The sequence below is a fragment of the Sinohyriopsis cumingii genome, chromosome 8 (genome assembly GCF_028554795.1).
Source record: "Sinohyriopsis cumingii isolate HCF-2022 chromosome 8, ASM2855479v2, whole genome shotgun sequence".
NCBI lineage: Eukaryota > Metazoa > Mollusca > Bivalvia > Unionida > Unionidae > Sinohyriopsis > Sinohyriopsis cumingii.
The window spans coordinates 734,475-761,181 of record NC_142968.1 but is presented as its reverse complement, the minus strand read 5'-3'; the positions used below and the strand labels follow the sequence as shown (position 1 = coordinate 761,181).

At 35.4% G+C, this 26,707-nt stretch overlaps 1 protein-coding gene across 1 annotated transcript in view; it reads left to right on the top strand.

The window, feature by feature from the left end:
• LOC149792841 (uncharacterized) overlaps positions 1 to 26,707 on the top strand; it is a 37,833-nt gene that overhangs the window by 8,482 nt on the left and 2,644 nt on the right. Inside the window, exons 4-7 of the mRNA XM_089968915.1 lie at positions 10,933 to 11,098; positions 13,951 to 14,024; positions 16,092 to 16,257; positions 23,860 to 23,933. Coding sequence (XP_089825041.1) covers positions 10,933 to 11,098; positions 13,951 to 14,024; positions 16,092 to 16,257; positions 23,860 to 23,933 — 480 coding nt within the window. The remainder of the gene's footprint in view (positions 1 to 10,932; positions 11,099 to 13,950; positions 14,025 to 16,091; positions 16,258 to 23,859; positions 23,934 to 26,707) is intronic.

Here is a 26,707-nt window from a genome sequence, read left to right as displayed (position 1 = left end):
CGTCGAATGTGTGAACTGGTACCTTAATGTGTGCACAGTAAAATTCTTCTGGCATGCGTAAAGTTGTACTTTTATGAGGTAAAAATAATGCAGTTTAGAGTTATTTCATTGCCACATTGCATGAAGTTGTAATTTTGCGAGGTAAAATAATGCAGTCATTTCATTGCCTCATTGCTTGAAGTTGTAATTGTATTAGGTTGTTGTTGTTGTTGTACGGTTTAACGCCATTTTTAGCACACGATAGGCTATACAAGGAGGCCAGTATTAATGGTGGAGGAAGAACCCGGGAAAACCCCCGGAAAGAACCACTGACCCATGAGAAGTTACTATAATAATAATAATAATAATAATAATGACCTTATTTAAAGAGGGTAACACAATTAGCTAAAAACTAATCTACCTTGAAGCCCTGGTACAAAGGAATTTATTTATTTAAGCTGCATCTCTAAAGCCACTGGATATATTGGGTTTGGAAGAAGGAAATAGAGTGGGCATTTCTAATCTTAACTGGAATACTATTCTAGAGCAGAGTTCCAGAGTATTGGAAACTTTTTTAAATAACTCCTTATTTGGTTTGGGAATTTTATACTGTTTGGTAGACATGGATCGCAGGTGGGGAGTATTACCAGGTAGCCTATACTTGAATAGTGATTGTAAATATTCAGGAGCACTATTATGAGATAACCTGTACATTAATTTGGCTTTTCTCAAACAGATTCGGTCTTTAATAGGTAATATTTTTAACCTACCAGCTAAATTGTCCTTGCTTTATTTCTGGATTGATATTAGCCCAAATGCTCTTTTTTAAAGATGTGCCACCTTTGCTATGTTTTTGTCATTTGAATTACCCCATACTGTACTACCATAGTCCAAATATGGTTATATGTAACTGGTATAAAATTGTTTTCTGTGCCTTTCAGGGAGAAAATATCTTATCCTACTGAGAAGCCGTAAACTTTAATTGACTTTTTTACTGATATGTTTGATATGTTCAGTCCATGATAGGTTATTATCTACCAGAACACCAAGTAGTGAATCATGACAAACCAATTGCAGATTTGTATCCTTCCACGTCAGACATAGTTCATCACTATCAAGATTTGTCCTTCTTTGCCGTGTTGAGATAAGTAATATTTTAGTTTTACCAGTATTTACCACCATGCCATTACATGTGCACCAGTTTTCCAGTTCGTTTAGGGCATTCTTTAAAGAAATTTCTAGTTCTTGCTTTGTGTTTTGGATGTCTGACAATGTTGTGTCATCTGCATAGAGAACTTTTGATGATGTTGAGTCTCTTTGTAAAAGTGGTAGGTCATTAATAAATAAAATGAATAGTAATGGACCTAGAATTGAGCCTTGTGGTACCCCATATCTAACTGTTTCAGGTTCAGACAGAACATTATTTATGTAAACATGTTGTGTTCTCTCATTTAAGTACGAAGTAAACCATCTAATTGTTCTTTCATCACACTGGTAGATTTTCAGTTTCTTCAAAAGGATTTCATGATCCACCATGTCCTGAAATTTACAAATACAGTTCCAATTATTCTACCTTGGTCAAGTGCTTGAAGCCATTTATCAGTTAGGGAGATCAGTGCAGTCTCACTTCTGTCTAAAGCCTGATTGATTAGGGTGTAACAGCAAGTGTTTGGTTAAATATGACATGAATGAGTCATGGACATGATTTTCAATCAATTTTGACAAGTTTGGTAGTATTGAGATTGGTCGGTAGTTATCAGCATCATCCTTAGAACCAGATTTGTGAATAGGAGTTACTTTTGCAGTTTTCCATATTTTGGGGACAGATGAGGTTGCAATATTTAAATTAATTATGAATGTTATGCTGTCTACAATAGCAAAGGCAGAAGATTTAATGAGTTGTGGACCAATCTGATCAAGTCCAAGTTCATTGAGACATTTTTTAACAAAGTTTTTTGACACTGGTGGGATAGAAAAACATACCTCCTTAGAGATTTTGCTGCTGCATAACTTTTTCAGTTCAATAAAGTTGTTTTCTATTACTGGTTCATTTAACTTTGTGGTAATGTTGGTGAAAAAATCATTGGAAACATTTGCAATGTCAGTTTCATCAGTGACTGTGGTGTCATTTACCAGAAGTGAGTGAATTTTATTTGTTTATTTTTGTGTGCATTCCTCCAATGAGTTCATTGAAGACTAGTGGTTACTGGCAAGCTTTCTCACACACCCACATTAGCCGAATCCGACACTTGAACCCATGCAGACTGAGGTGAGAAGGCAGTGATCTCTAATGGAGAGCACTTTAGACCACTCGGCCACTCGAGGCCCCTAACCGAATGAGGTAAAAATAATATGATCATTTCATTACCTCATTGTATGACGTTGTAAATGTTTGAGGTAAAAGTAATAGTTATTTAATTGCCGTAGTGCATGAAGTTGTAATTTTATGAGGTAAAATTAATACAGTTATTTCATTTTGAGTTAAGTAAGCCTTCATTTAGGGCTGTTCCAGTAAAACATATACCCCCCGGGGGGAGGCACTTTCAAATTCAACCAACCCACAATAGAAACAATTTTTAAAAAATTTGATTTACCGTCAGATATGTTTTAATCGAAAAACACTGCCCCCTACAGAAGCATATTTTAAAACAATTTCTGGCTATGGGTTAGTGGGCAGAGGAAGCGATTTTAATATTGGGTTTGGGACAGAAGCGATTTAAATGACAGCTGCCTGGAGGTAATCTATTGAATTCTTATAGATCATGTAATCTACTGTATATTTGTATTCATTCATTATAATCAATCTTTTGTCCTTTTCTTTGTTTATCTGTCAGCCATGTATGTCTCGCATATTGTGAAATCACAAATTTTCATGGTGGCTTATTATTTGTATATGTCACTGGTCAGTCCCTTAATACCTACTAATTTAATATCCATGAATACAGATTTTATAATAGATATCTATATTCTAATACAAAAATCATGAATTTATATCCTTACTAACTGTGTTTACTAAAGTGATCACTATGTTTTTGTTATTTTTCTTTGTTCTCAAGCATGTTGCTTTTGATTAGAATAATAGTTGAATCTTTTATCACTTTAAATGTGTGGTCAGATACTTTGATTCCTTGTTGTTATTTATTTTTCATTAAATGTTTTTGGTAAATTTATAATACATGATTTGTCAGAAAAAAAATCCATTAATGCCTGTGGAAGTGATTTCTGATAACTTTTACACTATTATCATCTCTTGTAAAAACATACATTTCAGTTGTTGATGTATTATTTTGATGCTTGTTGCAAGACTAATACAAAGTTTTTAAACAAACAAAAGAAATATAGCAAGTTAGAAAATGGATATAAGTTAAGGAATCATTTTCCCCAGAGTACTTGTAAAATCAATGTCATTGCAGTTAACTGTATTGTCAACAGCATCATCATCATCACTGATGGCCTAGCAGTGACATTCTGCACTTTCAGTCCAGTTGTCACAGGTTCTATCTCCCACTTCTATTCTTTCATATGAGATTTATACCTATGGCCTGAGCGGCTACAGATTTGAGGGGCTTCCATGGCTGAGTGGTACAAATTGCTTGTCATGTGATTACTTTCCTCCAATGTGTAAATGAAGATGTTGTCAGTTATTTTTAAGCACTCATGATCAAATTTGTATCAGTAGAGACACATCTGTGATGACAGCTTTTGTGAAAAGAAAACTGTAACAGCTGCACCATTTTCTGGACCTAACACAAATTTGAAATGTGTGCTTCAAAGAGTCAGCTGCTGATTTCAGTAAAGAGTCTTTCAAACTCACGTCTGTAAAGGGATGGAAATTATGTTAATAAAACAATGTCCCTCACTTTTTTCAGTTACTAGTTGGACAAGCTCTCAAAAGATTCTTTTTACTAAAATCTTACTTTCATTATCAACCAATCAGGGACAGTCAAACCCATATATACTCTATTTTATCTTCACTGATTTATAATATGGTTCTTGTTCTTTTATATCTGTAGTAATGTAAGTCCTTCAACAACTCAATAGTTGTAAGCCTTTTTCGACCATGCTGACTGGACACACTGTAAGATAATATTCAAGTAACAGAAATACCATGGGATAACCAGAGACCAATACAATCAAATAAAATAGCTAAATTATCTACCCTGCAGGGATGCTGCCAGGATTTCAGGATTTACTCCAAGTTTTGTGTCTGCTTGATCTCCAATGAGGAAGTGGTGACGGGAGGAATAGCCATTGTTAAATATATCCCTAACATATGTTACTCTTTCTTACTGTCCCACTCTGTTAAGGCTCTACTGAAATCAAAATACTCAGATGTCATCTCTTGTTGTAGAACGATTATTACTGTGATATCATTGGGCATGGTCATATGGTTGTGGTGGGGTTTTAGTTGGATTTACAGAAAGACCATAGGCTTACTCCATATTTGACAACTAATTACGATGCTGTCAAAAGAATTAAAAAATTTCTAACAATTCAGTTGGACTTGGATTATTTACTTGATTCATACTCAGTGAACAGGCTCTACAATTGATGTGTTTATTTTGGAGCCCTGTTCCTCCATCACAGATTTGAATATACCAAGTGTGAAATCAATACAGTTGTTGCAACTTGCATCCTAAAATTACAATCATGGCTACTTCAACTGTTATTTAATGTGAGACTGTAATGCCAGAACTCATAATTTCAGTGATTTTTCGGTTAAAAAAATGAATTTCTTCTCAAACAACCCAATTTGGTGCAGATTACATTGTTTTTAATGATGCTGTGAGAATTCTTGATGTGTAAAATTGCACAAGAAATGAATAACATCAGATCAGAAGATTAATACCACTGGGAAAATACTGATAGGAATAGACAGAAATAATGATATTATTATTTAAATGGAACATGTGGTGACAATATGATACTGTGAGAATTCTTGATGTGTAAAAATTGCTGGCTCTACAACTTTGCAAAATACATCTTGTACAAATATTCTGTTATTTCTAACAACACTGTAATATGGCAATAATTTCTGCGCACATAAAGTTGACCCACTTTTTACTTTAGTCCCTTGCTAATTAATAGTTTTAGATTTTATAAAAAAAAACTAAGCACATTTTACCTTTTGACAGTAATACTTGATTACAAATATTTAGATTGCAAGAAAATAGAAGTTACAATTTTATTAAAAGTAGTGGTACCAGTAAAACTAAAGGAGATTGTAAAAATGAACAGATTAGTAATGTTGTAAACAATCCATATATCAGAATGACATAAAGTTTGTTTTCATCAATTTCATTATTAATGACACTGCTTCAAAATGTTGTGTACTAGATAATAGTAATCCAGTATGTAATACAAATACCAAATGATGGCTTGGACCTAAATGCCAAAAGGTCTGCAGAAAATATCACCATGATCAATATATACATTGGAAGAACCGAACACAGAACAAGTTTTATCCATCTTGTTTTGAGTTTACACAGATCAGTCAGTCTCTTATGTTTAATGTCATTTTGCTTTTGCACATAGAGAGCATGCACTTCATTTGGTAATACATCTGCATGATATGAAAGTTTGTCTCCTTATTCTTTTGTTGGCATAGTGGTTCAGCCAACTAGAGATCTACACACATGTAATTTGTTGTATGGGGATTCTCTGATGTTCCCTTTGAGCATTAATATGCTAATTGTTTCTGAATTTAATATGATCCTCCTCCTCTGTGTACAAATATTATTCTGTGCTGAGAACTCCTTTCATTTCCTGCTGTCTGAAACGCATATGCATAACTAGCTTGAACAAGTTACTGTTCTTTCAACGTCTCACATGTATGGCCCCATTGATGTTTTCTCTTGGATATCTCTGTTCCAAAAAGGAAAGTTTTACAGAGGTCTCACTAGGATTTTAAATAGTAGTCTAGGACTCCCGTTTTGGTAAAAATAAAAGTCCCACCAGCAAAAGTTGCAGTCCCCTCCCAGAAAACTATGCAAATTATAAGAACTATGGGTTGACATTGAGCTTAATTTCTACATTCTTTATAACACTGACATAGCTATTGTTTGTCCATCAGAGTCTGAATTTAGTCAATCCAAGGAAGGTCTAAGTCAAAACACTAAGCTAGGCATCACACACTTTCTTATACTTGGCTACTGTCCCATCAAAACTATCAGTGCTAACAACTTTAGCACTCTCCTGAATCTTGTTACAATCTTCATCAGATTGCTGTTGAACCCCAAAATACTCATTAAAGTCTCAGTCTCAAGATTTCATGATTCTGAGGTCACGTGCACTGCTTACTCCGATGCACTCAGAAATGTACACAATAATGAAAGCTAAAGTTGTTTATTTGATGTACTGTTATAAATGACCACATGTACATATCTGTCTTTCTGCCTCTGAATTCAAGCACTATAAAAATCCAAATATTTCCCCGCCCAGCTGCCAGTCAAAGCTTTTGATCTTGCCATCCAGATATTGCAGCATGTTCTTTTGATGCACTCTTATAATGGTGACATGTACATGGGTGGGGCTTTCAACCTCTAAATTCTGTCATTGTAAATATTAGTACAACTAATTGATTGATCAACACATTTTCCCAATAAGCAGGTGGCTAAAGCAGGACTGGCAAGTCTTTGAATTTTTCCTCCCACCTATTACATGCGTACGGATTTTCTATTACATGCGTACGGATTTTCTGCGTCCCATATAAACAAAAAATTGGCATCCAAATAAGCACGATTGAGACTTCTGAGACCTTGCCAAAGATTCACTTCCTGTAAACAGAGCTTTGCTGCCTTTTGTGCCAGATTTGTTCTTGTCCATAATGCTGTTACAGTATTAGGGTTTTAAGTCCAACATTCCCATAGTCTGCTTGTTCAGACATGGGTATCTTGAATAAATATAAACAGCACATTGTCCATCCAAAACATATATCGGACTTGCTCTCAACATTAATTTTGGACTCAAAATCACACACTGGTATTTCCAGTGACATGTTCCCAATGTCCAACAGACCAATATACATGGAGTTCATTGTCATCATAGCTATCACCAGTCAGTATATGCCAACTGAAAATATCTTTTGAAGTCAAACCCTGTTGTAATTAAGCCATTTCGGTTTTCTGTGTGGCCCTTATTCGAAACACGCATTTGTAAAACTTCCATGATGAAAATAAGGTTAAAACTACCATAAATACTTGTTCCAGGGCCCAATGAACTAATCAAAAAATAGCTTAACAGCCATTAATATCAAACCGAAGTATCCAGCGATTTGGATGTCACGTCAAGTGCTGCGAGACCGCTACTGGCAGCGCGAATTGCGTCACGAAATGCACTTTTAAAGTTAAAAGCGTAATAAAAATTGCATGCTGCGCAAAGCACATATTTTATATCCACGACGTTGATGTAATTTGCGGAACGCATGTCACTGCTTTAAAAGTATGCGAATTCGTATAAATTACGTGCACTCACGTGTACTGGCATCATTTTCTGACCCAATGTGTTATTCACGTTAGACCACTGGGATGGGGTAAGATGTGATTTTAAATATATATATATATATATATATATATATATATATATATATATATTTTTTTTTTTTTTCTGACAGCCCCACCAGCGAGGTCTCATTTTGTTAACACAACCCACAACAGAAGTGATTTTCCTGACCAAACTTTCACTGTCAGAATCAAAATAGTTTGAAACACAACCTCCTACAGAAGTTTTTTTGAAGTACCGTCACCGGGGTGATATGTGTTTTACTGGAACAGACCTGATCTTGAAGGATATATTTGTAAATTTGCATATTTAAATTGATCATTAATTGTATTGGAAAACATTAACTTTGTGATACGAAAACGTAAGCTCCAATGTAAACAAGCAATCTGACTGCTTGTTGAACATTTATTGTTTCTGCATCCAACATTTGTAATGTCTGGTTTTAATATATCTAAAACAAACTGAACAAATAAAAAGGAGAAACTCTTGTGTACATTTGTTCAAAGAGAAGTAAATCCAAAATATACAGAAATATTGAGATTTTGAAATACTGTGAACAGTTGAGGTATGGCTGAATTCCATACATTCCTGTACACCACCTGACAAGGAAAATAGGAATTCTCATACCCATCCTGATTATGTCACCCCCCCCCCCCCCCCCCCCCCCCCCGTGATTTTAGTGGGAACACATGTTGATGCAATTACAGAGATATATATTTTTCAATTACTCCTGTAAGTTGGCTATATTATCAACTCTTTTCATAGAATGTGTGTACTGGTACCTTAATGCATGGACAGAAAGATTCTTCTAGAGCCCATCAAGTTGTAATTCTATATGTTCAAAATAGTACAATGATTTCTTTGCCTCAGTGATAATTATATACGGTAGATATCATACAATTATTTCTTTGCCTCAGTGCATCAGGTTATAATTCTATATGGTAGAAATAGTATAATGATTAATTCTATAGGGTAGAAATAGTTCAATTATTTCATTGCCTCAGTGCATCAAGTGATAATTCTATATGATAGAAATAGTGCAATGATTTCTTTGCCTCAGTGCATCAAGTTATAATTATATAGAGTAAGAATAGTACAATTATTTCTTTGCCTCAATGCATCAAGTTATAATTCGATAGGGTAGAAATAATACAATTATTTATTTGCCTCACTGTATCAAGTTGTAATTATTTGAGTTATGAATAGTACAACTATTTAAATGCCTCAACTTCCGATTTTAATAGTCTTTAAAACGTTCATGGATATTGAAGGATAAACATGTGGGGTATGTTTAAATTAATGCAATGATGCTTGCACAATCACACAGAGAGCTTGAATATTTATTGGTTACCTTAAAAAATGATTTAATTTGAACTCGAAAATGTTCTTAACAGTGGTGTGTAGACCTTGAGAAATGCTTAAGTTTCTCCTTCAAATGCATTCCCTGATCACATTAGCATCAGGGATATAAACCGTCTACATCTCAAATCCATCCTCCAGCCCTGCTATAAGATGAAAGCGGTCTTTTCCTCTCTGTTTTATTTAGACAAAGTGCAATAACTCTTCCCCATAACCTCCCTTTGCCACGGCCAGGCGTTCCCAGTTTTTAAGCTTCGCTGTCATGTTGATGCACCCACAAAATTACTTCAAGAATGTTCAAGCCATACTTTACATTTTTATCAGCAGCTACTGCCAAATTTGGAAGTATTGTGTTCCTTGATCACTGCTACATAGGTCATATATATTACCTTTGTATTGTCTTTAGAATTGTGGATGCATTTGCATTGTCTTTAGAATTGTGGATGCATTTGCCAGTTATGGAGTTTTAGATTCACTATACCAAAAAGGCAACCATGTTATTGCTGTACATGCCTTATAGACTTAGCACACCGAGGCAATGTTTCATATAACCTGATTGTAACTGGTGTGTGGTTGCATATTATTTACATGCTGAATTGCCTTTTATGCTAGATTTGCATTAATTTTCCTTACTTTTATGTCATTTGATTTGGACAATGGCAACCAAATGTAATAGATGTAAAAAAAATCAAGGCCAGAGAAGACAACCATGACATGTGCCTAAGCTGCACAATATGCACTTGTTCTCTTATACGCAGCATATGTAAGACCTTTTCTAAGTATGTATGGCAATTGGTGTTATATAAAGTAACTAAAAGCAAGAATAAAAGAACCAAATCTCGCATCAAACCATTTCGATTCCAACCAAGATTTAAAACTTTGTGCATATTTATCTCCACAATGGTCTGCATTATATTAATTTTACACTGAAGAGAAGGGGATTCAATTAATTTGCACAAAGAGTGCTGTTTAAAAAATGCAGTTTTTACCATTGGTCTGGACTTTGTAGAGTTTACACCACAGGTCTGAACAAACGTTTTTTCGAAGGCTCACTCTTGCATTAATCATAGTTTTTACTGCATGGGGATCAAAGGTCAAGGCTTTAATTAGATTAGATCAGTGTGCTTTAGAGTGACCTTAATTAGAATGTTTTATGCTTAGTCATCATTTTTATGATCTGGATGCCAAGGTTGATAGAAAATTTCTGCATCAGCTTACTGGCACGTTTTACTGACATGGTATATCAGTCTGAGCACCATGGTGGGTAGGACATTGCTGCATCAGCCAATAGTCAAGCTTGACTGGCAGGGTATGCCAGTATGTATATGAAGGTAGATAGAACATTACTGCATCAACTAGATGGTGTGCTTGATTGACATGGTATGCCAGTCTGAACACCAAGGTAGGTATAGCAATACTGCATCAACTAACTGGCAAACTTGACTGACAGGGTATGTCAGTCAGAACACTAAGGTAGGTATAATCTTACTGCATCAGCAAACAGGCATGCATGACTGACAAGTCTTGACTGACAGGGTGTGCCAGTCTGTATACAGAGGTAGATTGAACATTGCTGCATAAGCGAACTGGTTTGCTTGATTGGCAGGCTATACCAGTCTAAATATCAAGGAGGTAGAACAATATTGCATCAAGAAACTGGCACGCTTGACTGACTGGGTATGCCAGTTTGGAACTTAAATATTTGTATGAAATTTATGTACGAAGGAACATCTTCTACAATCGCATTACTACTGTAGTATGCCTGGTTTTATGGCGATAATTCTTCGGTGAGGCAAAGCTGGTGCGTTTACTATCTTAGCCTGATTTACTTGAGAAATAACATGTGATTTATGTGATTACTACCTTCACATTAAACATCTGCAGGACATGCTTTGAGCATCAGTGCACTTGAAAGCTGTGGGCTTCATGTGTCCTACATCTCAGAAATGGGTATTTTCTGGAAATGTGAATAAACAAGATTGGGTCAGATGATGATTTCATAGTCACATTAAATACAGTGTTTATAATATGTTCTATTGTCACATCATCATTTTTAAGCTGAATGTTCACACACTTTTGTAAATATATTTATAGGCAGAGGTACAGGGACAGACTAAACAGGTCTCAACTCTGGCATCAAAGCCTGTCCTTTCTAAAATTCAGCCTGAAGTGTCCACCAAGAAAGGATCATTAGAGACGTCTTTTCAACAAGGAAAACCAAATCCTATAAAACCAGTGTCCTCTACTTTCACTAAAAAAGGTATGCAAGAAGATATATACTTTTAAATTCATCCTTTGACAGGTAAGTAAACAGGTGATGATCTCATGGGTAAACTGATTGGTATAAGACAGGTACACTATTGATAACAGCACTGTATGGATGGTTGCATACGTAACCTAATCCTTGCATGACAGGTACACTGTTGATAGGACTATTATATGCATATATCATAGGTAAACTAAGTGTCATAAAACACTTGCACTGTTGCTAAACCATTGTATGTAGAGGTCTCAATAGGATTTTAAAACTAGGTGTCTGGGACTCCTATTTTGGTAAAAATAGGTGTCCCACCAGCAAATATGACTGAAGTCGCTAAATGTCCAAATGAGAAGAACCAGTGGTTTCCACTGAGTTTAATTTTCCAAATTCATTACACCGCTGACATATAGCTCATTTTTGTCCTTCAGAGTGAGACTGAAATGTTTCACTCCAAGGAAAGGTCTTATTTCAAACACTAAGCCAGGAATCACACACTTTCTTACACTTGGCTACTGTTCCAGACCTGCGAACCATTACAAGCAAAAACTATGGAAAAATGATCATTGGCAAAAACTCCGGATAATTGGTTCATACGTGTTTAATTTGCATCTGGTTTCATATTAGAATTAGTGAAATTAGTCAGGGAACTAGACTAACTTTACAGCAGCACCCCAGATTCTTTAAACTGCGCCTATATGTTCATGTGAAGCATCTGCATGATCACAATGTTGATTATGATTTTTTTTTAAAAAATGGCATCCAGAAAGTGATGCATGTTTAAGGTCTCTCTGGACAGTTTATCTATGAATTTTCCTTTGACTATGACCTATTGCAGAAAAATGAGAATAATTTTACATTGAAGATACAAATAAAAATAATTGTTTTTAGAAATCATGCATGTGAGATTTTGTCCACAGCAATTAGGTTAATTCCTTATACAGCTGGTGGCTTTTATACTGAACTAACACTGCCACCAACCCCTCTTTTTAAAAAAAATTATATGCCAGTCAGAATAAGGCAAGCACTTTTCAGTTTCAAAACTTTGGGCAATTTTGAATAAAATGCAACCTCAGGATGTGTAAAGTTCCCAATCGCCTGTTTCCTATGATGTATGTCAGTTGTCAATGATAGAGAGCCATAATATAGAGCAACAGCTTTGAGACACCTTCCTAATTTAATTTTACTTTCCACACTTGAACCTACAATTTCCTTATAACAAGTCAATGTCATCATTTGTCATAGCTTATATATTCTGTAGTGTTAGTGCCTGGTGATATCAGTGATATCTCACAGCAAAACCAGTACTATTTATGAAATCTCAAAATGTAGTGTATAAAAGATGTAATAAAAAGCCAAGCTGGTTCTCTTGTAAAATAACCGCAAGATGTGCATACCAAGTACTTAACAAAATATGAATGATGCACAGCCTTTATAAACTGACCAAAACTCTCTCATTGATTTCATGAAGATGATCAAATATATATTAGAACAGAGAAATCTGAGGTAGTCTATAAGGGAGGCAACTCATAAAATGTATGGACCAATCTTTGCAAACTGAACCACATCAGTTGGGAAACTTAATGAAATTATATACCCAGATTCATCCCATCTGTTGATAAAACAGTATGTATGAACAATGTATGTTAAGAACACTAAGAAGGTCACCTTTGAATCATTTTCACACTGGCCAGCACACATTATTGCTGAACCTGTTGCTATTTAGAAAAGTTTGTTTTGCTATTGATTTTAACCTGCATAGAATCAAATATAAAGCAAATAGAAAATCATGCAAAGTACAAAAGCGGAGGATAAATAACAAAATGTAAAAAAGTACATCTGTTTTACATAACTCACCAAAAACTCCAATGAAGCTGATGCAGATACCTCTGTTCCTGTGAAAGCTCCACAACAATTGGTGCGGCTGACTCCCAAGGAAACCTTTCATGTTTTTCTGGCTAACAACATCACTTCAGCAGGTGTGCTCCCACACACCCTGAACTTTTTATATATAGGTCATTATAACTTAAATTTCTGTAAATAAGATGAAATCTATGTATTGAAACATTTCATCATGTGTAGATATGTATGTAGAAGCATTCAATCAAGGCAATAATCATCAAATTAGGAAAATATATTAAGGCAGTCACCAAACAAGCCAACCCATTTTCAAACCAAACTCAAAGTAAATATAAACCATATTACAGATTTTCAGGTATGGTGGTGCTGTTTTATCATTTGACATTTTGGTTGTATTTTCAGGTTGAAGGTTTCACAGAGACTATTCACCTGTTCCAATGTCATTCTCATTGATATCGAGATATAAAAAATATTTACAAACAGCTGAACTGTTAGTTGACAGTGATATTTCTAATTCCATCTTTTAAGTCATTTCAGGCTTTGCCATTTGATCAGTTTCCCTTGGTCACTACAGCGATCTTTTTGCGCTGCATAACTGCTTCTAAATATGTTGTATTTTCATTTAAATTTCAATATCCACTTTTATCTGTTACTTTGTTTCTTTTTGGAGCAGGTTTTGATGCAACGCTTCCAGTGTTTCACATGGTGAATAAGCTACAGTTCTAATTGGGGATCATTGTTTTACATGGACTTGAACAAACAATAGCGAACAATAAGAATGAAATGTAAGGTAAAATATTTCACTGCATAACACACTCAAAGTTTAGTTTTCTTCAATCCTGGTAGACAAGATGCAAGGCAATCAGAGAAGCTTTGCGTACAAGTGTTTAGTAACCAATTCTATGGACAACATGGAGCTTTTTCTTTAAGACATACCAGTTTAAAATTCATCAAACAGTTTGGAAAGATAATACCATCATCTGTTTATTTTCCAGGTGCAGAAACCACCAAGGTAAAAGGTCAGATGAAAGTTGTTGCAAAGAAGAAATTGGATGAGCCTCAAACTAAGGTATATTTTGAGAAAATTAAAAATCCATATTGATTGTGTCACTTGAATGGCTTCCAAAACCAGTCGGAATTATGGGACAGGTTTTATTGTATAGCTTGAATAGCTTTGAAACCAGTCAGTATTCTTGGCCAGGTTTTAATTTTTCTCATGCAAAGCTTCCAAATCTGGTCAGAATTATGGGACAGGTTTTTAATTTTAAACTTTTATCTGAGAGTAAGCCTCCCCTTCATGGTACACGTTTCTATTAATGCATTTAGTAAGTCTATTTATGGTACACTTTTGTATTGATTATATTTGTAAGTCTATTCATGGTAGAGTTTTCTGTTGATTTTATTAGTAAGTCAAGTTATAGTACACTGTTCTGTTGATCCTGTGAATAAAGCATTTTGTGGTAGACTTTTCTATTTATCCGATTATTAAGTCAGGTTGTGGTAAACTTTTCTATTGATAAGTAAGCCAGCTCATGGTAAACCCTTCTGTTCTGTTAGTAAGTCAATTCCTGGTTTATTGATCTTATTACATATTTGAGTCTCTCTTTATGAACATTTACTACTGCTATGATTTATTTGGAATTTGTTACATGGGTTGAAATTGTTGAGTATAAATATTGGAAGGTGGGTGGGAGTGAAACAAAATGGTTTAACTAATCATAAGAAATGTATGTAATGACTGCAGAATGTAAATATTGGAAGGTGGGTGGGTGTGAAACAAAACGGGTGAGCTAATCAAGAGAAATTTATATAATGCAGATATTTAACATTTTTCTGTCATCGTACCAGCATTAAAATGTGTACATCTATTTGGCAAGGGTTATCGCTGAGATTGAGACTCTACATATATTTCTGATTTAATTTTGATATAACATGTTAGATGTATTTAAATCATCAGATGCTGGTTTATCAAGGATATTAAACTGTGCACAAACCACTAAATTTATCAAATCTCCTTTAAAATATTGAGTACCGGAGATGTCGGCACAATCAGAACCCTTAACATTTATTACTGTTAACTAAGCTCAGTCTGATCATGTTAGTGCATGACTTCCAGATAATCTTAAATAATCAAGGATGGGGATCAAAGGTCAAGGTTGTTTTAGTTAGGTTAGGTCAATGTACTTCAATGTAACCATAATTAGAATGATAGTGTATGTCAGTCTGAACATCAAGGTAGGTAGAACCTTATTGCATCAGCAAACAGGCATGCTTGACTGGCAGGGTATGCCAGTCTGTATATGAAGGTAGAGAGGACATTATTACATGAGACCATTTTGATTCCAACCAAGATTTAAAACTTTCTGTATCTCTACAAGGGTCTACAATAGCTTTTATACTGCAGAGAAGGGGATTCAATTAATTTGCATGAAGAGTTAAAAATAAACCAGTTTACACCATTGCTCTGGACTTTGTACAATTTACATCACAGGTCTGAATAAACGATTATTCGAAGGCTCACACTTGCATTAATCATATGTTTTACCACATGGGATCAAAGGTCAAGGATTTAATTAGTTAGATCAGTGTGCTTCAGAGTAACCTTAATTAGAATGGTTTATGCTTAGTCATCATTTTAATGACCTGGATACCAAGGTTGGTAGAAAATTGCTACATTAGCTCACTGGGATGTTTTTCTGACATGGTATGCCAGTCTGAGCACCATGGTGGGTAGGACATTGCTGCATCAGCCAATGGTCAAGCTTGACTGACAGATGTGCCAGTCTGAACATTGAGGTAGGTAGAACTGTAGTGCATGAACCAGCTGGCATGCTTGACTGGATGGGTATGTCAATCCTTGCATGACAGGTACACTATTGATATGTTGATTTATGTGATTACTACCTTCACATTAAACATCTGCAGGAAGTGCTTTGAGAATCAGTGCACTTGAAAGCTGTGGGCTTCATGTGTCCTACATTTCAGAAATGGGTATTTTCAAGAAGTGTGAAGAAACAAGATTGGGTCAGATGATGATTTCATAGAGTCACATTAAATCAAATGTTTATAATATGTTGTCTTGTCGCATCATCATTTTTAAACTTAATGTTCGCACATTTTTTAAATATATTTATAGGCAAAGACACAGGGACAGACTAAACAGGTCTCAACTCTGGCATCAAAACCCGTCCTTTCTAAACTTCAGCCTGAAGTGTCCACCAAGAAAGGATCATTAGAGATGTCTTTTCAACAAGGAAAACCAAAACCTGTGAAACCGGTGGCCTCTACTTTCACTAAGAAAGGTATGCAAGAAGCTATATATGTTTAAATTTATCATTAGACAGGTAAGTAAACAGGTGATGATCTCATGGGTAAACTGATTGGTATAAGACAGGTACACTATTAATAACAGCACTGTATGGATGGTTGCATAGGTAACCTAATCCTTGCATGACAGGTACACTGTTGATAGGACTATTATATGCATATATCATAGGTAAACTAAGTGTCATAAAACACTTGCACTGTTGCTAAACCATTGTATGTAGGGATCTCAGTGAGATTTTAAAACTAGGTGTCTGGGACTCCTATTTTGGTAAAAATAGGTGTCCCACCAGCAAATATGACTGAAGTCGCTAAATGTCCAAATGAGAAGAACCAGTGGTTTCCACTGAGTTTAATTTTTCAAATTCATTACACCACTGACATATAGCTCATGTTTGTCCATCAGAGTGAGACTGAATTTTGTCACTCCAAGGAAAGGTTTTATTCCAAACACTAAGCCAGGAATCACACACTTTCTTACACCTGGCTATTGTTCCATCTGAACTATCAGTTGTTACAATGTTAGTACTCTACTGAAACTCATTACAATCTTTGTCACTTTGCTGTTTAACCCAAAATTAAAATCCAAATCTGCAAATTACATTCTAAATGTCTTGATGTTGAGGTCACATGCACAACTTATTTGGCTATACTACTAGGAAATGAACGCAAAAATGAAAGCTAAACTTATTTACTTGATGTACTCATGTAATGACCACACGTACATCTCTCTGAATCTTTCTGCCTCTGCATTTGTTGTTGTAAAAATCAGCACATTTTCCCATCATCATCAGCTAGTCAAAGGCTTTGAAGTTGCCACCCAGCAATCGTGTCATGTTCTTTTGATGTACTCACACATTGACAGAGTGCACATATAGGGGTCATTCAGCCACTGAATCCTGTCATTGTAAATATCAGCGCAGCTTAAAATGACCAGTTGATCAACATATTTTCCCAATCAGCAGGTGGTTGAAGTAGGACTGGCAAGCCTTTGCATTTGCCACCCAGCTATTGTGTGCATACAGAGGACACCTGCATAAGTGATTCTGTGCGACCCAGATACAAATTTGCATCCAATTACTCTTGATTAAGCCTTAACTGTGGTATGGATGGTTGCATAGTTGAATTAATTCATGTAAGACAGGTACACTGTTGATGACACCAAAGTATGGATGGTTGCATAGTTGAACTAATTCATATAAGACAGGTACAATGTTGATCACACCAAAGTATGGATGGTTGCATAGTTGAACTAATTCATGTAAGACAGGTACACTGTTGATGACACCAAAGTATGGATGGTTGCATAGTTGAACTAATTCATTTATGGCAGGTACACTGTTGATGACACCAAAGTATGGATGGTTCATAGTTGAATTAATTCATGAAAGGCAGGTACACTGTTGATGACACCAAAGTATGGATGGTTCATTGTTGAACTAATTCATGTAAGGCAGGTACACTGTTGATGACACCAAAGTATGGATGGTTCATACTTAAACTATTAGCATAAGGCTGGCACACTATTGATAAGACCATTGTATGAGTGTTTTGAACGCTCTTATTGTCATAAGATGGGTACTGGAGGTTGCAGGTTCCAACCCCGACTAAGTCATACCAAAGATATACAAATGGTACTAGCAGCTGCCTTGCTTGTTGCTAAGCATTAAGAGGTTAGTGTTAGGACTGGTTGGCCAGGTTTTAGGATAATGTGACTGGTGGGACATCATGATACATGTCTGCAGAATGATGCATCAGTGCTAGGGAACAATATAAACTACCACACTGCAGACCATTGTAGTGATGTGATACAAATTATTAAAGCTACATTAAAAATCTAAAACACACAAACACAGACACACCCACACATATCATAGTTAATACTTTTATATTAATCATAAAGTCGAATTAGTACTCTGTGCGTATCCCACAGAAAATACTATTACATTAATGTAAAGTCAGATTAGTAGTCCGTGCATATCCCACAGGAAATACTATTACATTAATCTAAAGTCAGATTAGTGCTTTGTGCATATCCCACAGAAAATACTAGTGCATATCCTACAGAAAATACTATTACATTAATCTAAAGTCAGATTAGTGCTCTGTGTATATCCCACAGAAAATACTTTTACATATAGTATAAAGTCAGATTCGTGCTCTGTGCATATCCCGAAGAAAATACTATTACATTAATCTAAAGTCAGATCAGTACTCTGTGCATATCCCATAGAAAATACTATTACATTAATCTAAAGTCAGATTAGTCCTCTGTGCATATCCCACGGAAAATACTTTTACATATAATATAAAGTCATAATTATCATGTTGAAGAAGGACATAATAATTTTAGACTCTGTTTATGCATTTAATATACCATGGTGTCAGATTGGTGCATGGAGAAAGTCATGTACCATCGTGTTAAATTGGTGCATGGACAAAGTCATGTACCACTGTTTCAGATTGGTGTATGGAGAAAGTCATATACCATGGTGACAAATTGGTATTTATTGGTGAAAGTCATATATTATGGTGTCAAATTGGTGTGTGGAGAAAGTCATGTACCATGGTGAGAAATTGGGATTTTGGAGAAGGACAGGTACTTTGGTAAGAGATCAGCAGGTTTCAAGGAAGAAAATCTTTGTATGCCTGCTTATTATGAATGGATAGTTATAGTGATATAGGGGTTTTCCAGTTAATCATAAATGAAATTCAAGCCAATCAAACCTTGGGTACAATGGCCATGGCAACATCTTGAGAATCAATTAGTAGTTGAATGACCAGAAATGGAAATAATATTATCCCAGTCCGATTCCTTAGTCATATCCAACATAGAAAATATCGTCCTCTGTTCTTGGGCTCTAATTTGTCTGTACTCTGGACATAATTCGATTTCATTGTTGTCTGGAGGCTTTATCGCTAAATATATCTAGAAATTTATTGGAAAGAGTAACGTTATGACATATAATGTAAGCCTAGCAATGCAAGGTCAGCAATATGAGGAAAGTGGTTCCGGTGAAAATGGAAAATTCCAACAAAAGGCATTGAGGCCTAAACATGGGAATAATGCCGTAGCTTGAGTCAAAATACATGATCCCCACTGAGCCAAAGATGGCGATCACAAAGGAATATATAATTGGGTTTGACCAATAATGTTCTCACTTTTCTACTTAAGGTTCATACAAGAGAGGTCAGAATGTAAAACTAATAATTTACTTTATCTGATATTCAACAAACTATGATGTGTTTAGTTAGGTGAAGTTTATAGACTGTTGTATCCTTTTTACTGCTGTCTTTTACTTTTAGTATTTAATAGTTTAAGGATACTAAATTACATGTTTACAGACGGTTTCAGTTGGTGGCATCCATGTACTTGTTTTGTCTGAAGTGGCAAACTAGTTTCTCTTGAATGCATTCATCTCACCATCCAGTTTGATGGGAGAAATCTAATAGGCTAATAGTCCGGATGAACTTGACCAAGATTAATTTCCTAACTGGAGGAATTAAAAACCAGGCCATTATTCAAGACATCACAAAACCATTAAGTTCACTTTGGAATATTACAAGGAAAGAATCTTGTTCCTTGGTACATGTACCACTGTATTTCGGTAAAAAAATATAGTTTCATCTGTACTGTAAACCTACCGATAGTGTTATCTACATCATCACCCATACAGTCCCTTCTATTGCAGAATGTCAGGTCCATATAGTCCATCCATTCCATTGAAGAAAGTCAGGTTCCTATAGTCCATCCTTTCTATTGCAGAATGTCAGGTCCATATAGTCTGTCACTTCTATTGCAGAATGTCAGGTCCCTATAGTCCATCCCTTCTATTGCAGAATGTCAGGTCCATATAGTCCATCCCTTCTATTGCAGAAAGTCAGGTCCCTATAGTCCATCCCTTCTATTGCAGAAAGTCAGGTCCATATAGTCCATCCCTTCTATTGCAGAATGTCAGGTCCATATAGTCTGTCATTTCTATTGCAAGATGTCAGGTCCATATAGTCCATCCCTTCCATTGCAGAAAGTCAGGTCCATATAGTCTGTCACTTCTATTGCAAGATGTCAGGTCCATATAGTTCACCCATTCCATTGAAGAAAGTTGGGTTCATATAGTCCATCCCTTCTATTGCAGAATGTCAGGTCCATATAGTCCATCCCTTCTATTGCAGAAAGTCAGGTCCCTATAGTCCATCCCTTCTTTTGCAGAAAGTCAGGTCCATATAGTCCATCCCTTCTATTGCAGAATGTCAGGTCCATATAGTCTGTCATTTCTATTGCAAGATGTCAGGTCCATATAGTCCATCCCTTCCATTGCAGAAAGTCAGGTCCATATAGTCTGTCACTTCTATTGCAAGATGTCAGGTCCATATAGTTCACCCATTCCATTGAAGAAAGTTGGGTTCATATAGTCCATCCCTTCTATTGCAAGAAGTCAAGACCATATAATCCATCCCTTGTATTGTAGAAAGTCAGGTCCATATAGTCCACCCATTCCATTGAAGAAAGTCGGGTTCATATAGTCCATACCTTCCATTGCAGAAAGTCAGGTCCATATATTCCATCCCTTCTATTTCAAGAAATCAGGTCAATATAATCCATCCCTTCCATTGCAAAAAGTCAGGTCCATATAGTCCATCCCTTCCTTTGCAGAAAGTCAGGTCCGTATAGTCCATCAGTTCCATTGCAGACAGTCAGGTCCATATAGTCCATCCCTTCCACTGAAGAAGTCAGGCTCATCTAGTTCATCCATCTGCCGAGTGTCAAGAAGTTATTTGTTTCCTTTTTACTTTTTAGTTTACTATTACCATGAAGAGTTTAGCAGCATTTTTGTTAATTGATTGCTCAATGGGACATTGTGAAAAAATGTTACATCTGTAAGAATATGGCCAAATTATCACCACAGAGGCTCGTTAAAAATAAAATTAATGGTGCTGGTCAGTATACAGTGGGAGGGGGCAAACTGGTAACAGGGACACTCCCCAAGGACATATGTGGTTTAAACTTTAACTTGGGGCACTGAGTGGTCTAAAGCGCTCACCATAATGGATCATTGCCATCACACCTCTGTCTGTATGGATTCGAGTCTCAGGTTTGTGAGAAAGCTTTCCAATAGCTTCTCATGGGTCGGTGGTTCTTAATGGGTTTCCTGGGTTCTTCCTCCACCATTTTTACTGGCCACCATGTATAGCCTATCTTGTGCTGAAAAATGGCGTGAAACACTACAATAGCAAGAACAATAAACTTTAACATATGGGAGTAAATAAACTCAACTCTGTTTAGAGAAGAAGTGCACAAATGCCAGTCTACCAACTGACAGAAAATTATTCAATCACAACATATTTTTGAACAGTAAAATCACTCCTATGAGCTAAAGTTTCTTATTGCGTGATTCTGACTCTAAATAAAATTTTGTCTATATCATCTGTTCCAAATAAAATAATGCATTGAATCTGGAATTTTTGCATCCAGTAATCATCCATTCACATGAATATCCAACAACTGGAATATTTAGTAGAGGAATTTAAACACTTTTGGTGCAAGTATGGTACAATTCAGTTTATATGGTTTGTCTAACCTAAACTTAGTCAGCTATATGACTTCACATAGTAATTTCCATCAAATATCCATTGTTGAAAATTGATGATGTATGTGTCAAATATTCTATTGATTTGGAAGGACAGTTGATCTTTGAATTAAAATTTGTATTTAGAAAATCAACTTTTAAATGTTACTCGTTATATAACTGCACATTATTACAGTCGTGGACTATAATTTACTTGCAGCAAATGAAATGTACAGCATCTGAGTCAGAATGAACAAATATTTCTTATTCTTTGTCTCAAAATTATTTGCATTGAATTAATGACTATAATATAAACAAAACTCAAATGGATAACAAATATTAAATTAATGAAACTTATTGAATGATATCCAGCTTTTGCTCACAAAGGCTTTTAAATCTAAACATTATTCAACTCCTTTCATAAATTCAGTATTAAATAATTACTCAATTGAGATTGTCTTTTAACTGCCTGCCATAACTGCACAAGAGTGGTGCTCCCTGGGGTACTTTATCTGCTATTTCAGTTGCTTTTTAGTAATCCATCCACGCATAATCTAGTTACATCTTTAATAATGTTTGGATTACCACTGATTCATTGTATAATCCAGTGATGACTTTTAGGCTTTTATTTGTTGAAATACATAATGAAGTGCTATGCTGAACATCTGCCATGTTATAGTTTTACCATAAATATGCTACACTGGAAGGAAGTCATTTATGTTCTGGAATTATCTGAGTATGTGGTAGATTTCATTAAGTGATGGAAGATACAGAAGACAACCCATATCATGCTCATCTTGGAAGTATAATCGTCTTGACACATTGTTAACATATGTTCATACTTCCAGTATACCATGTGTAGGCGAGACTGAAAAGTAATTTCAAGTCAGAATAAAAGATCTAGGATGAAATGATAAATCTGTTCCACATATTGATATAAGTCACAATACATACTTTACGATAGAACACATTATTTGCATGCATATCAACTCCATGGTTTTTTCATCACGTGAAGGCCTATCAGTGGTATGGTGGTGCTGTTTTATCATTTGACATCTTGGGTTTATTTTCAGTTTGAAGCCTTGTCAGTGGTAGGGTTCTGCTGTTTTATGCTTTGACATTTGGTTGTATTTTCAGTTTGAAGGTCTGTCAGTGGTAGGGTTGTGCTATTTTATGCTTTGACATTTGGTTGTATTTTCAGTTTGAAGGTCTGTCAGTGGTAGGGTGGTTTTATTTTATGATTTGGCATCTTGTTTGTATTTTTAGTTTGAAGGTCTGTCGGTGGCAGGGTGGTGCTGTTTTATCCATTGACATTTTGTTTGTATTTTCAGTTTGAAGGTCTGTCTGTGGTAGGTTTGTGCTGTTTTATGCTTTGACATCTGGTTGTATTTTCAGTTTGAAAGTCTGTCAGTGGTAGGGTGGTGCTGTTTTTTCCATTGTCATTTTCGTTGTATTTTCAGTTTGCAGATTTCACACACACCTGTTCCATATTGAGATACAAAGAATGAATGATAGTTGTCAGTGATATTTTTAGTTCCAATTTGTAAGTCATTTCAGGCTGTGCCATTTGATAAGTTTCCTTGGTCACTACAGCCATCCTTTTGCACTGCATAACTTTTTCTAAATATTTTGTCTTTTCATTTAAATTTCAATATCCACTTTTAGCTGTTGCTTTGTTTCTTTTAGAATCAGGTTTTGATGCAGTGCCTCCAGTGTTTCACATGGTAAATAAACTACAGTTTTAATTGGTGATCATAGTTTTACATGGACTTGAACAAACAATAGCCAACAATAAGAATGAAATGTACGGTAAAATATTTCACTGCATAACACACTCAAAGTTTAGTCTTCTTCAATCCTGGTAGACAAGATGCAAGGCAATCAGAGAAGCTTTGCGTACAAGTGTTAGTAACCAATTCTATGGACAACATGGAGCTTTTTCTTTAAGACATACCAGTTTAAAATTCATCAAACAGTTTGGAAAGATAATACCATCATCTGTTTATTTTCCAGGTGCAGAAACCACCAAGGTAAAAGGTCAGATGAAAGTTGTTGCAAAGAAGAAATTGGATGAGCCTCAAACTAAGGTATATTTTGAGAAAAAAGAAATCCATATCGATTGTGTCACTTGAATGGCTTCCAAAACCAGTCAGTATTATAGGGCAGGTTTTCTTGTAACTCAAGCTTCCAAAAACAGTCAGTATTATAGGGCAGGTTTTCTTGTGACTCAAGCTTCCAAAACCAGTCAGTATTATGGACAGGTTTTATTGTATAGCTTTAATAGCTTTGTAAGCTAGTCAGTATTATTGGGCATGTTTTATTTTGTCTCAGTCAAAGCTTCCAAAACTGGTCAGAATTATGGGACAGGTTTTTCATTTTAAACTTACATCTGGGAGTAAGCTCCCCCTTCTTCATGGTACACGTTTATATTAATGCTATTAGTAAGTTTATTCATAGTACACTTTTGTATTGATTATATTTGTAAGTCTATTCATCGTACAGTTTTATATTGATTCTGTTAGTAAGTATATTCATAGTATACCTTTCTGTTGATTATGCTAGCAAGTATATTCATGGCACAGTTTGCTATTGATTCTATTAGTAAGTCTATTCATGGTACGCTTTTCTTTTGATTAGTAAGTATATTCATTGTAGAGCTTTCTATTGATTCCGTTAGTAACTATATTCATGAGAGAGGTTTCTGTTGATTGTATTGTAAGTTAAATCATGGTACACGGTTCTATTGATCCTATGAACAAATAAATTCATGGTAGACTTCTATTTATTATATCAGCAAGTCTGTTTGTGGTAGACTTTTCTATTAATTAAGTCAATTCATGGTACACTTGTTTATTCATCCTATTTCATATTTGGGGTTCTCTTTATGAACGTTTACTACTGATATGATGTAGTTGGAATTTGTTACATGGGTTAAAAGTTTTGAGTATAAATATTGGAAGGTGGACGACAGTAAAACAAAATGCAGATATTTAACTTTTTTTTCTGTCCTCGTGCCAGCATAAAAATGTGTGCCTCTGTTTGGCAAGGATTATCGCTATTGAGACTCTACTTGTATTTCTGATCAGATTTTTATATGACATGTTAAATGTATTTAAATCATCGGATACTGTTTTTATGCAGGATGTGAAATTGTGCACAACCTTACTAAATTTATCAAATGTCCTTAAAAATCATTGAGTACTGGAGAAGTCGGCACAGTCAAAACCCTTAACAATTATTGATATTAACAGAACTCAGTCTGATCATGTAAGTGCTTGGCTTCTAGATAAGCTTCATTAATCAAGCACTTACAAAGCTGCTGTTTGCAAATGAGCGATGAGGAGTTATCTATTTATAGAAGTATCTTAAGAATTGCACTTGGTGGGGTTGTGCAATGATGAGACTGTTGTGTTTGGAATTATATTGTGATGATGTAGAGATTGCATGGATTATTTGAAAATCTTTGGTAATGTCACATCTGGTACATGCATTATTTGAACATCTGTTTAGTGTCTCGGATGTAACATGCATGATTTGAAAATCTATGGAAATGTCACATCTCTGGCAATATCTCAGCCGTTACATGCAGTATAAACAGTATTGAAAATCTCTAGTAATGTCTCAGCCATTGCATACAGTATTTAGAAGTATATGGTAATGTTTCAGCTGGTATATGCAGTATTTGAAAATCTCTGGTAATGTCTCAGCCTTTGCATGCAGTATAAACAGTATTTGAAAATCTCAAGTAATGTCTCAGCTATTACATGCAGTATAAACCGTATTTGAAAATCTCTAGTAATGTATCAGCTGTTGTATGCAGTATTTAGAAATATATGGTAATGTCTGAGCTGGTATATGCAGTATTTAAAAATCTCTGGCAATGTCTCAGCCTTTGCATGCAGTAAAGACACTATTTGAAAATCTCAAGTAATGTCTCAACCGTTGCATGCAGTTTAAACAGTATTTAAAAATGTTTAGTAATGTGTCAGCCATTGCATACAGTATAAATAGTATTTGAAAATCTCTAGTAATTTCTCAGCCATTGCATGCAGTATTTAGAAATATATGGTAATGTTTCAGCTGGTATAGGCAGTATTTGAAAATCTCTAGTAATGTCTCAACCATTACATGCAGTATAAACAGTATTTAAAAATCTCTAGTAATGTCTCAGCCATTGCATGCAGTACAAAGAGTATTTGAAAATCTCTAGTAATATCTCAGCTATTACATGCAGTATAAACAGTATTTGAAATCTCTAGTAATGTTTCAGCCGTTGCATGCAGCATTTAGAAATATATGGTAATGTCTCAGCTGTTATATGCAGTATTTGAAAATCTCTGTTAATGTCTCAGCCGTTGCAGGCAGTATAAACACTATTTGAAAATCTCTAGTAATATCTCAACCGTTCCATGCAGTATAAACAGTATTAAAAAATCTCTAGTAATGTCTCAGCCATTGCATGCAGTACAAAGAGTATTTGAAAATCTCTAGTAATATCTCAGCCATTGCATGCAGTATAAAGAGTATTTGAAAATCTCTAGTAATATCTCAGCCGTTGCATGCAGCATTTAGAAATCTTTGGTAATGTCTCAGCTGTTATATGCAGTATTTGGAAATCCATGGTTGTTGTTGGGTTTAATGCCATATTTCAGCACAAAATAGGTTATACATGGTGGCCAGTATAACTGGTGGAGGAAGAACCCTGGAAAACCTCGTGAAGAACTACCAACCCATGAGAAGCTATTGGCAAGCTTTCTCTTGTACCCATGTTAGCCGAGCCTAAGAATCGAACCCAAGAAGAGGTGAGATGGCAGTGATCTGGAGCAGTGAGCACTTTAGACCGCTTGGCCACTTGTGGTCC